Raw genomic sequence first — 12,994 nt, 5'->3', positions numbered from 1 at the left:
GTGAACCGGCTTGGATACAACCTTGTGGAAATGCAGTATATAAATAAATGAAAGAATGAAAGAATGAAACATCATGCTGTGGTTTTCCAAGCCTCCTTTCCACATCATCAGCTGCTGCTGGCAGGGACAAAGGAAGTGGCAATGCATATATCATTTCTCAGTGTGAGGTTAAGTGATCTTAAAAAATACAGACACTATCCATTTGGTTATGTTGCAACCAAGCCTCTTAGTATCAAGAGTTTTTGCTGGAAGAAACCTTCTCAACTCAGCCACTGCAGCAATATCAAATACAACTTTTGCTGTGTTTCACTAGCCATTAAAATATTTGAAAAAGACAAGTTTTATGTTGAGCCAAACTAAAATCATCACTTGCGCAGTCTGTCTTGCCAATTCAAAAACATTACATGGCTGAGGTGAAGAGCAGCACTGAAAAGTGACTTTATAATCCCTCAAAGCTTGTGCCATGCCCTTGACAATAAGGCTTCAGGACAGTCCATTAAGATTCTATCCAAAATGGGCCCTGAAACAAAAAGAGACTTTATAGCGCTTACTTACAGCATATTCAGCGACAACCCCTTTGTAAATTGAGTAGAATTCCTCTGCATTTGCACGGTCCATATAGAACTGCATGTAAGAAAGAACAGAAAGGAAAAGTATTTATTCTGTGTACAGTGGGAACAAGTGTATACATCTCCAAGCATTATTGTTGCCCCTTTTCTTTTCATGCACAACCTGAGGAGACTTTAACTTATTTCTCAATTAATCCCTCACAGAGTATTACAGTGGTACCCCGCAAGACGAATGCCTCGCAAGACGGAAAACCCGCTAGACGAAAGGGTTTTCCCTTTTTTCGATGCGCTTCACAGGACAAATTTCCCTATGGGCTTGCTTCGCAAGACGAAAATGTCTTGCAAGTCTTGAGATTTTTTTTCGCTCCCCACCCCCTTTTTCTAAGCCGCTAAACCGCTAATAGCCTTTTAGCAGCTAATCTGCTAATCCCTTAAGCCGCTAATAGCCGCTAAACCGCTAATAGCGCTAATCCGCTAAGAGGGTTGCTTCACAAGACAAAAAAACCGCTAGACGAAGAGACTCGCGGAACGAATTAATTTCGTCTTGCAAGGCACCACTGTATATGGAAAAGCTGATAAAAATTAAAAAGACACCCAAGATCAAGATCCCATTTGTGATTCATTCTTTTTTTCCTGTTTTCCACATGTATGTTCGCATCTTATCAAACAAATCACAAATTACCCAAATTTGTTTTATTTTATTGCTACGCTTTTGTGTACCATTTAGACTGTACAAAACTCAACAAAGCGCATTTTAAAAAAAAGATTCCATTCGCTGCTGCTGCAAGTTCAACTCTGTTAAATGGAGGGGAAGGAGGAATATACAGCACATTCGTGCTGGGGTCAGAGAGCCACATGACAAGGAGGATCTAAATACAGCCGTACCTTAGTTTATGAATCTAATCCGTTCTGGGAGTCCCGGAACGGTTTGAAAACCAAGGCGTGGCTTCCAAGTGGCTACAGGAGCTTCCTGCACTCAATTGGAAACTCTGGAAGCCGCGTCAGACGTTCAGCTTACAAATAATGTTCGCAAACCGGAACACTCACTTCAAGTTTGCGTTCGGGAGGCGGTTTGTTCGACAACCTAGGTACCACTCTACATTAGAAAGGTAAGCATTACAGTACAGTGGTACCTTGGGTTACATACGCTTCAGGTTACAGACTCCGCTAACCCAGAAATAGTGCTTCAGGTTAAGAACTTTGCTTCAGGATGAGAACAGAAATTATGCTCTGGCAGCGCGGCAGCAGCAGGAGGCCCTATTAGCTAAAGTGGTGCTTCAGGTTAAGAACAGTTTCAGGTTAAGAACAGACCTCCGAATGAATTAAGTACTTAACCCGAGGCACCACTGTATTCATTATGCAAGCACTGGCTTGGAAACAGGTTACTTGAAGGAACACTTTTCCCTGTAGGAGCCTGCTTGAGTGCCAAGATCTTGCAGGGAAGCCCTTTTCTCAGTCCTGCCATTTTCTAGAGTGCATTTGGCAGGGGCACAAGAGGCGGCCTTTTCAGTGTCTGCGCTCCAGCTTTGGGGCTCCCTTGCTCCCACAGTTCAATTGCCCCCTTGTCTGTTGACCCTCCAGTGCCAAGAAATACCTTTTCATTTTGACAAACCTTTGGTCTGCCAGGGCAACTTGTTTATTGCAATGCTCAAGGTGTTTAATTGCCCACTGTTTTTATACTTGGATTTTTATTGTTCTGACTTTTATCTGCTCTTTTGCATTTGTATTGGTTATATAACCTTTAGCATCTCTACTGTATTTTTATGAGCACCATGGCAGGATACAAATTGAAGTAATAAGTAATAATAAATAATAAAAAATTATAGACAACTGTCTAAATAATGGCGCATATATATATATATGGACGTGGGTGGTGCTGTGGGTTAAACCACTGAGCCAAGGGCTTGCCAATCAGAAGGTCGGCGGTTCAAATCCCCGCGACGGGGTGAGCTCTCATTGCTCAATCCCTGCTCCTGCCCACCTAGCAGTTCGAAAGCACATCAGAGTGCAAGTAGATAAATAGGTACTACTCCAGCAGGAAGGTAAATGGCGTTTCCCTGCGCTGCTCTGGTTCGCCAGAAGCGGCTTAGTCATGCTGGCCACATGACCCGGAAGCTGTACGCTGGCTCCCTCAGCCAATAAAGCGAGATGAGCACCACAACCCCAGAGTCGGTCACGACTGGACCTAATGGTCAGGGGTCCCTTTACCTTTATATATATGTAGTGTAAAACATGAATATTCACCTACTACGTAAGTCAGTTCTAACAAGCTGGCTAGCATTGTTTCAGTTTTAACGACTAAGTAACCTTGATAAGTCAAAGTCAGCCTTAGTCAAAGTCAGCCAAAAGGAACTGAGCTTATATTGAAATGCAGCATAATAAGGTGTTGTTTACCCACCTGTTGAGATGGAAGGAAGAAAAATACAGAGGCAGCAAGAATGAAAATTGTGCATAAATGAGAAAGAAGGCAACAGCTCTCACTGTTCCTCTATGAGCAAAACCCGACAGACACTCCTCAATATAGACTATTTGCAGCCTGTTCCTGTCCATTTCTATCAATCAATTTTAATGGGGATTTACTCACAAATATAGGTTTCTCCTCCTCTGGTAATGATTTTGGGGGAGTAGAGTAGGGTTGAAAAGGCTATTTTTAATTTTCTGTATTCTGCAAGAAAGCAGACTGGGAACCTGACACCCTTTAAAAATAGGCAGGTGTAAGAGACAGCTGATATGTATGGAGTTGCTGCTGGAAGGAAAGGCTTTGCCCAGGTGAAATGCATTAAAAAGCTAGTGTAGGAGAGGGTGCAGCAGGTGGCAAAGGTTGCTTTTCCCTCATCTCATCCGAGAAAAGGTCTGATCAAAGACCAAGAAGAAAGAGTTACCATCTGCAAGGCTGAAATATCAAATCCTCCATCAAGTATTGCTTTTATTATCTTCCCAGTCAGACCTGTGAAGAAAAAAAAATTTTAAACTGGCTACAGAAATTCATCTCAAACGCTGCTTTCCTGGGACTACTTTGCTATAGCACGTCAAACATTTATAATACAGTTGCTTTTATGAGAACACTTGTGTCTTGCACATTTACTTGGGGTATATGAGGCAGGCACATTGCTCATATGGGCTCACAATAACCATGAAAGGCTGTGACCAAGTCAGGAAGAAATGTCACTGTTTAGGCTCCTTGCAACTCAACAGTAACCAAATTTAACCAGAAGCAGATCCCGCTGAAATCACTTCCAAGTAAAAATGATTAGGATTATGCTATACAACACTGATTTTTCACACTTAAGGTGAAGTAAAATACACCCAAATTATGCAAACCACCCTTCCCATTTATAGGCTTTATCCCCAAACAGTGCAACTCATTCAATTTGTATAGTTTTTCTACCTGGTCTAACATTAGAGATGTGCAAATATTGTTACATTTTGGGGAAAGTGAAAAATAGTGCAAGAAACAGAGAGCTAGCTAGGTGAGAAAAAAGATCACAGATGCTGTGACATATGATCCCAATATAAAACAGAAAGACAAATTTAAATGCATGCATTATCCTTAACACTGAAGCCTTTCACAAACAGGAATTTCACTTTTCAAATATATGCCCAGCTCTGTAACAGATAAGTATAATTTATTTATTTATTTCTGTAAAAGTCTGGGTTTTGATTTCTGCACCAAAAACAAGCTCATGCCTACATATGAGTTTTGGATAATGAGGAAAGCACTTGACAAATATTTTGGTGCCCATAAAACATGGAGGGGGGATTAAACTTATTTTAAAATATTCAGACCTCACTCAATAAGGAAACTGGCTATTTAAAAATTAGGAAGACTACATCTTTAAAATGTGATTACTCTAAGCCAAATCAGAGCCACAGATTAAGTGTTCGTTTAGGATTTAATTTTTAGTGACAAGGTACAAAAGAAATCACAGGCATTACTAAATACAACTGAAGGAATGTAATACTAATCCTAGCAAAAATGCATAACAAATAACTCTGGGCATAAAAAAAACAAGAGAGGGAAGGTTTTATGTCTCCAAGACAGCATTAGGTTACTAGGCACCAATACAGGACAGATAATCTTCAAGCGCATTTTAATCAGATGAAGTGATGCGGTACAACATCTACTCTGCAGTTTAACAATTCGCTGCTTTGTGACACATAAGGACAAATTCAAAGAAAGCAGATCTAAAAACTTAAAGGCAATCAGAGGGTGCTGGCTTTGGTAAAAGCTGCACATGCATGAACAACTAGGGGTTGGAACAACAACCTTTTGTGTTTTGAGATCTAGAGATTAATCTATTAATTGGCTTGCCAGTTAGTCAGCTATGGCATTCAGAACACACACCGCTAAATCCGTTTGAATTCCGAAATGTTCAATAACCAAGGCACAGCTTCTGTTGGTGCAGGTGCCCCAGAAACAATAGCCGACAGCTGCATTGGACGTTGGCTTCTGAAAAACGTTCGAAAACCGGAACACTTACTTCCGGGTTTTTGGCATTTGAGTACAAGGCGCTTGAGAACCAAGGTACCACTGTATCTGCTTTAGGCATTTTTTTACAATCTTCAACTCCAATATAAAAATCAATGCACAAGGGCAAGAGGGGAATACAGCTGGAAGAAGTGGGTGGGGTTAAGAAGAAAGAGGGTATCCTCCTGCTTGTCTGAATACTGGGAGGAAGGTTGTTGGTAAAACCCAGAGTTCCCTTATCAAAACCTCAGTTTACTGGGCGTAAGTCCAATAAGAACATACATTATGGGAGTGCTTTAACGGTTCTTAAGATATGATCTGTAGAGGACCTTGCACTGCCAATTCAGCTGATGTATAATAATTCATATAGAGCCTGTGGAATTTGATCTCTTAGATCTCAACCTAAGTTGAAACTATAATCATGTTCCTGTTAGCTGACTTCCTTTTGAATTACAATTTATGCAAAACACCATGGGAAAAAGGTATGCATTTTGCATTCTGGGTCTCGCCACTCAGCTTGTCCTCAATTATATCTCACTACAATTGCCTTCAAAGGATAATACTTACAACACAGATAAATTCGGCACAGCTGACGGACCTGGAAAATCAACTGCCTCGCTCTGTGATTAAATTCTAAGAAGCTGCAGCAGATATACTCTGCTTAATTTAGAAGCCCTCACCCATCTTTACAGATTGGGAACAGCAACCATTGTCTGTGGTTACTAAGTGCAGGGAAAGCACATTCTGAGCACAGGATTTCTCTTGCAAAGTCACAAGATACAGGGTCAACCAACAATCCTTATTTTTGTTCCTTTACAAGGCTGCACATGGGCAGTAGCTCACTCCACGTGGACTAAATATGTGTCTCAGCTAAGATCTAGAGAAACCACCATAGTGGAGGAGGAGGGGAATACAAAAAACTAAGCCAAAAACATAAATCATCATCTACCTTGGCTCCCAAAACATGGGTTCAGATGGAAAAGCAAAGCTACGATACAAGAGGACTTCACAGCCATTGAGAATCAGCTCTCTGCAGGAAACATGAGGTCCTCAGAAGTACCAAGATGCCCCCAAGACAAAGCTTGTATCAGGTTTGCCAAGGGCAGATTCAAACCCCATTACACCAGAAGCTTTTTAAAATGAGACATCCGGATGAGCATCTGTGTCTTCCTCCACTATTATTGAGTGAACCCACAATAAGGACAGAGAAAAGATAAGAACCCATGGTCTCGGCTTTAAATTACAGTGGTACCTCAGGTTACATACGCTTCAGGTTACAGACTCCGCTAATCTAGAAATAGTACCTCGAGTTAAGAACTTTGCTTCAGGATGAGAATAGAAATCGTGCTCCGGCAGCGCGGCAGCAGCAGGAGGCCCCATTAGCTAAAGTGGTGCTTCAGATTAAGAACAGTTTCAGGTTAAGAACAGACCTCCGGAATGAATTAAGTACTTAACCCAAAGTACCACTGTATGACCGATATTTTTAATCAGTAGATGGTGGGAAAATTTAGATGAAAATTTAAGAAGAAATACAACAACGTATGCATTTAAATACACGTAAAAACTGAACAGTTGCAGGCCTCTTGAAGGTAGGCATTGGCAATCTCTGAAAAGCACTTCCATTATTTCCATAACAAAGTAGAAGGGGCAGGAAGAAAAGACAGTTTTAAATCATAAAAGCAAACATTGCACTGAAAGATGGTAGACAGCTGAGAGGAGTGATATATTTAAGCATCTGGGAGCAACTTCCAATAATGCAATGGACAGATTTTATTTGCAATTGTCAGATTAGTTCCAGCAGAAACAGGATGGGCGCTGGCTGTTTTGACAGCACAATCCTATACTTGTCTATGTAGAATTAAGTCCCAGTGAGATCAGCTAGTTACTCCAAGGTAACGGGATATAGAATTGCAGCCTTAGTTTTTTAAAGTAAAGCAAGCAGAAGGGTTGTTACTAAGAAATATGCAGATCTTTTCCCAAGTACCCATAAGTCATATGATAGGCACCAGCATTTTGGATTGATAAGATACCATGCAAATCATTTTGCCACAAGGAATTGTAATATTTTCTGCAACAGACTAACATGACTTCCTCTAGACATCATTTAGAAAAATAGTGAATGCTGGCTTTAGATAACTTGAATACAACTGACGCATACTGATTCACATGTGCCTTATCCCACCATATAATGATTTATGACAGTTGCCTAGTGGTGGAAAAGCCACAAAACCTTCACTTGTAAGAAGCTTAAACATGCTCCAGCTGCCCCCTCCAGTGCCTGGTAACCTGATGTCGAATCTTCCATATCAACTTTTAGGAAGAGGGGTCTAAAAACTACAATGCCCCAAAGGCTGCATAGATCACAGTAAGGTTCTGGTTAGCATTTACTTCTTATACAAATTTGTTTTAGAAATTATCAGCAGCTGAACCAAAGCATATAATCATACTGTAAACAGTCTTAATCATTTCCCAATGTTTGATGGTAGGGAAAGGGAGCAGTTTTCTATATAAGGTTATGTTTAGACATCAACCATTTCAGCTGATCTGATGAAGAAACAACACAAAGAACTCCACCAAAAATAATATGTTTTCAATAAATCAAAAGGATTTTTAAGTGCTAACTCTGTATTTTAGTGGGACGCGGGTGGCGCTGTGGGTTAAAGCCTCAGTGCCTAGGGCTTGCCGATCGAAAGGTCGGCGGTTCGAATCCCCGTGGCGGGGTGCGCTCCCGCTGTTCGGTCCCAGCGCCTGCCAACCTAGCAGTTCGAAAGCACCCCTGGGTGCAAGTAGATAAATAGGGACCGCTTACTAGCGGGAAGGTAAACGGCGTTTCCGTGTGCAGCTCTGGCTCGCCAGAGCAGCGATGTCACGCTGGCCACGTGACCCGGAAGTGTCTTCGGACAGTGCTGGCCCTTGGCCTCTTTGAGTGAGATGGGCGCACAACCCTAGAGTCTGTCAAGACTGGCCCGTAACGGGCAGGGGTACCTTTACCTTTTACTGTATTTTAGTACTGCGTGTGTAAATTAGCCTAAGGCAGGCATGGGGAGTTTGTGGCTCTCTAGATGTTGCCAGATTATAACTGGTTTAAGGGAAGGCTAAAATTCTGTTGCACATGTTTCCAGGTACCCAAGTGACCTGAAAAGGAAGTGCATCTATGTCTTCCAATTCAAAGTCTCCCCTTGCCCTGATTGCTTTATTTGGCGGAAAGGGGAATATAATCTGTTTGAACGTATTTCCAAGAAAGGTGATGCTGTGTGTGTGTGTGTGTGTGTGTGTAACAATGGTGTACATTGAGGCCATCTTGTAGTCCTTTAGAAGTTGGGCTACTCTGTCAAAGAATGCTTTGTTAGCTAGTCTGTCACAGAATGCGTCTTCTCTTCCAGACAAAGGGAACAAAGTTACCAAGATGGAAGTGTGGCAAGGGCATCACAAATGCTCAGCATCTGGGTCACCACCACCCACTCAGCTGCTTCTTCATTTGCCTCTGGTTAGGAGGTCAGACATTACAGGTTGTGTGGTATTTTGCTACTTACACACACAAGGGCCTTCTATGGACAAGTACATATTAGCATGCAGCCTTGTAGAAGTACAGAGAACATCAACCGCTGTTGAACATAATTTCTCAAACGCAAGTATTTATGCAATTTGGTCTGTGTTAAATTTCAACAAGCTGTGAGCTAAAATAAAATAAAAACATCACTTTCTTACCTCCAGCCATGCACAAAACACATATGGTAGCAATAGTGCAAGTCTAAATCTAGGCAGCGATTCAGCTAGGAAGAGTGATGCTGAAGGTCACTTTCAGCCGAGGGTCAGGTCAGTGTCACCTACCTTCTTTAACTGCGTGAGGCTTAATAACACAACAAGTACAGTGTGTGTATTTTGCAGTGTTTGCAGGTCCACGGCCTCCACTGGAGGGGAAGAACAACTCCAGCTCCTGAAAATAATTGGAATTAAATACATTTAATTGTGCACAACTGCATGATTCATAGTCATAGGACACCAGTTATGTTTATGAGGGTCAGAGTCATATTCCCAAAGCAATATTGAAATCCTACGTCCTCCCCCATTTATTATTATCTAGGCGTTGGCTGTATTTCAAAGTGCTCTGTGACGCTTTCCTCCAGAAGCATGGTTTTGAACATATTTACACTTACACTCCATTAAACCCCATACACATATGGTATTCCATTAAGCTTCACGTTCAAATTTGCTCATGCTGCTACTAACTACTCACCTTCCATAATTTAAGTTATGTTCTGAGTGAGCACAAACATAGGGCATCTGTCCTTCAATACAACATTTTTAAAACACTAACTCCACTCTTCGTGGCAAGCACCCTTCATAAGGTGAATTCTCCATGCCAGGTTTTGTACCAATAAGACAAATTACCTGGATTTTGTGATTAACATAATTTTCAGACTTTGTAATGACAAAATGTTGAAAACATTTCTTGCTTTAACTGTAGAGTGGCTCTATAATCATATTTGTAAGCCACTTTCCCCCAATGACATATTTCAGACCATCTAGTATGCCTAAGGAATGCCTAACAAACATCAGAATCGCGGGTGCCTGCCCTCTGGCTTTCTTGTTTCTTCCCCTCCCTTGGGAGAAGAAGTACAAAGCAATGCAGTGGAAGAGTGAGAGGAGAACAGAGAGGATAGGAGTGGAAGATTCACAGGCAGAAAAAAGGCCAGGCACAGCCAGCCAAGAGGAGAAGAGAAAGGGCAACTATATCCCCATCTCCACAAGTGGGAGAGACAAGGCTTGAAGGGAGGAAGAAAAAGTCAACAGCACAGAGACCAACCCATGGTGAGATGTTCCTGGCCATCTTGCAAGGTTGAGTGCTGGAGTCTCTCCATCCTCGGGAATGGAAAACCTCACACCCATGGCTACAAAACTCACAAAAAGCAGAAGCAAACACTAGAAGTGGTATGTCTCACATGCCGATAGAGATGCTGCCCTGGATAACTCAGCATGTGACAAACTGTAAATGCAACCTACTATTGGTTGGGAAGGAACAAAGCAACCTTTAACTATAACAAATTCTAACAGGTGGTCCCTTCATTTGTATGCAGGGCAAACGATTTAGTCCAGGTTGACTTTAATAGCTATTTCTTTCTTCCCAGAACAATTTACAGATGCTGCATCCTGCAGGTTTCCTTGGTAACTGGTACAAGGCTACATAACAGTTTGTGCTACCTGCTCATTCAATACACAATCCGAACCACTGTGCATCACTCCAATAATTATGAAGTAAAGCAAAAACACTAGGGTATTAGAATTTGTAAGAGAACTGTGCAACTAAATATTTAGTTTAAGAGTGAAAAATGAACTATATTTTTAAAAGCACAGCCTCCAAGGCAAAAGCATTTTAAAATAACTCAATTTACCACCATTTTGTTCTTTCTCAGCCTATATTAAATGATCCCCGCAGCATTCCAAGGCAAAGAAACACCAACACAGCAATGAATCATATAACTGTAGAGTTGGAAGGTACCCAAGGGTACCCAAGGGTCATCTAGTCCAACCCTCTGCAATGCAGGTGACCCATATAGGGATCGAACCTGCAGTCCTGGCGTTACCAGCACCAGCTAACCAACTGAGCTGGATGGCTTCCCAGTACGCTCCTCAATACCCCATTGGCTACATCCAAGTGTTAAGGACTACACCAGCTTTCTTTTGCCTTCACACTTTGTAGTTCCTTAGTTACATGCATTTTATAGTGCTATGAATATATATGCAATATAACAAATTAAAATGTTGATTCTTCTATTTGTCCATCATCCTACATTAAAATAACTAATTTTAACGAGAAAATAAAGGGAGGCAGAAAAATATCAGAGTTCCCAAGCAATTGCTATTCCACAGAGAACAAATAAGTGAGTAATTAAGGCGCTGTGCGCAACACTATTCTTAGCTACTCCTGACAGCCGTAAGAAACGTGTTTCCATGGAAAGCAAAACAGGTATTGAAGAGCAAAGCTCAAAAGTGCTCTTTTGTCCATTCTGTTTTCTTATGGCTTGTAAAGATATATATAGAAGCCTGGCCTTTAGTCAAGCCGCAGTTCCAGCAGAGAACTTTCAGATGGGCTTCGTAATCCACCGCAACAAAAGGTCATTAAAACTCTGAGCTGTTCCTTAGTGTATTTGCTTATCGACATGCAGCTTTGACTCTCACAAGATGGGGGGGGACCAAGCTCCAATATTACCATTTGTTTAATTTAAGCAGTGTCAGGGTCAGACAAGGGATGCTGGTCTGGGATGCTGCACCAATGAGGAAGCTCCCAAATAGCCTGGGGTTTGGAGAGGGGAGGAAGAGGGGCTGCCACTCAGCTTAGCTTTATGAGTTGACTGGTGGCTGTTCTGATTTTCTTTAAAAGAAGGCGGTTTCACCGCTCACAACACAACTTCCTCTATGGCCACTCCATAGCAAAGATTCAGTGATGCAAAACATCACGCAATTGCCTGCCACACTTCCTAGAGTAATCTCAGAGCAATACAGTATCGTACTGCATTTCCTTGTGTAGCCCTTTTGGGAAGCGAAGGGAACAGGCGCAAAGCAGCACAGTCTCTTTCTTTTAAACAACAGCGAAAAAGCCCCGGTCACCTCATACATTTAAGGTACATGGCAGCCAGCCCATCAATGCTGGATTTAGGGTGGGGCGGGTGGTTCTTCCACACAGGGTACCAAGCCGAGGGGCACAAAATATGCCGCAACTATGACATAGCGCATTTGAGAGCATGCGCAGAACAGAAGGTGAGAGGGATGGGGGCATGAAAATAAGCAAGGGGGGTACATCCTTGCTCAAGGCGCCATATTACCAAAGTCCACCCCTGCCTCTTTCCAGCATAAAGGCAGGCAGTGGAGAAGGAAGCATTTTCCTTTCCTAACATTTCTTTCAAATTTTCTGTAGAGATTGTCAAGCACAGGTTCTCTAGAAGAGTTTTGAGAAAGGGTCTCTTTTCCCTCTGCATGGTAAGGGGAGAAAAGGTGTTGTTGTTGTTTAGTCGTTCAGTCGTGTCCGACTCTTCGTGACCCCATGGACCAGAGCACACCAGGCACTCCTGTCTTCCACTACCACCCGCAGTTTGGACAGATTCATGTTTGTAACTTCGAGAATACTGTCTAACCATCTCGTCCTCTGTCGTCCCCTTCTCCTTGTGCCCTCCATCTTTCCCAGCATCAGGGTCTTTTCCAGGGAGTCTTCTCTTCTCATGAGGTGGCCAAAGTATTGGAGCCTCAGCTTCACGATCTGTCCTTCCAGTGAGTACTCAGGGCTGATTTCCTTAAGAATGGATGCGTTTGATCTTCTTGCAGTCCATCGGACTCTCAAGAGTCTCCTCCAGCACCATAATTCAAAAAGGTAAGGGTGAGTATTTTCTTTCTTTCTGATGAGCTAAGCCATATAGCTACTATATGCCATGTAGCTAAACCAAGCTCAGACCACAAACATTGGAAGTAGCCAAACTCATTTTGTATAATATATATGCCAGTAGAAGCCCAGTCATCCAGATGCAGAAAGATTCACCTTATCAAATATATTTTTTTTTGGGGGGGGGGGGACTTACTCTAGCAGCAGAAGCAAAAGAATCTGGACCATGAGCCACATTTCTTATGCCATCAGTTCCAAAACATGCCCTAACGCTATTTGGGGCATCTGTACGGGCCACAGAAGAATTTGCAGGTCCTAGTAAATTCTTCCATCCGCTTATAGCATCATCTCCCAAGATCTCCATGGCAACAACAGGGCCACTTGTCATAAATTCAAGAAGCTCACTGCAAGCAGAAAAGAGAGCAGTTAGCATTCACATTGAACAGGACATTCAAACGGGATTCAGCTGCCCTAAATGGAAGCAAACCAACAGCCCCAAGAGTGGTATGCAACACTGTTGTCCTGCTCACAGACCTCTCCTTGCAAAATGGAACTTCCTCCTATTTCTCTTTTCAACCCTCT

General features: G+C 42.3%; 1 protein-coding gene across 3 annotated transcripts in view; it reads right to left on the bottom strand.

Moving 5' to 3' along the window:
• Positions 1 to 12,994, bottom strand: part of NME7 (NME/NM23 family member 7) — a 64,353-nt gene that overhangs the window by 30,165 nt on the left and 21,194 nt on the right. For all 3 annotated transcript variants that reach the window (XM_083438453.1, XM_083438452.1, XM_083438454.1), the window contains 4 exons: positions 12,609 to 12,816; positions 8,869 to 8,974; positions 3,452 to 3,516; positions 556 to 624 (listed from right to left, as the gene is read on the bottom strand). In XM_083438453.1, the coding sequence (XP_083294579.1) occupies positions 556 to 624; positions 3,452 to 3,516; positions 8,869 to 8,974; positions 12,609 to 12,816 (448 nt within the window). The remainder of the gene's footprint in view (positions 1 to 555; positions 625 to 3,451; positions 3,517 to 8,868; positions 8,975 to 12,608; positions 12,817 to 12,994) is intronic.

Source organism: Podarcis tiliguerta (genome assembly GCF_965153285.1).
Source record: "Podarcis tiliguerta genome assembly, chromosome: 4".
NCBI classification, from domain to species: domain Eukaryota; kingdom Metazoa; phylum Chordata; class Lepidosauria; order Squamata; family Lacertidae; genus Podarcis; species Podarcis tiliguerta.
Note: the sequence above shows the minus strand (reverse complement) of the source record. Positions and strands in the feature narration are given on the sequence as shown.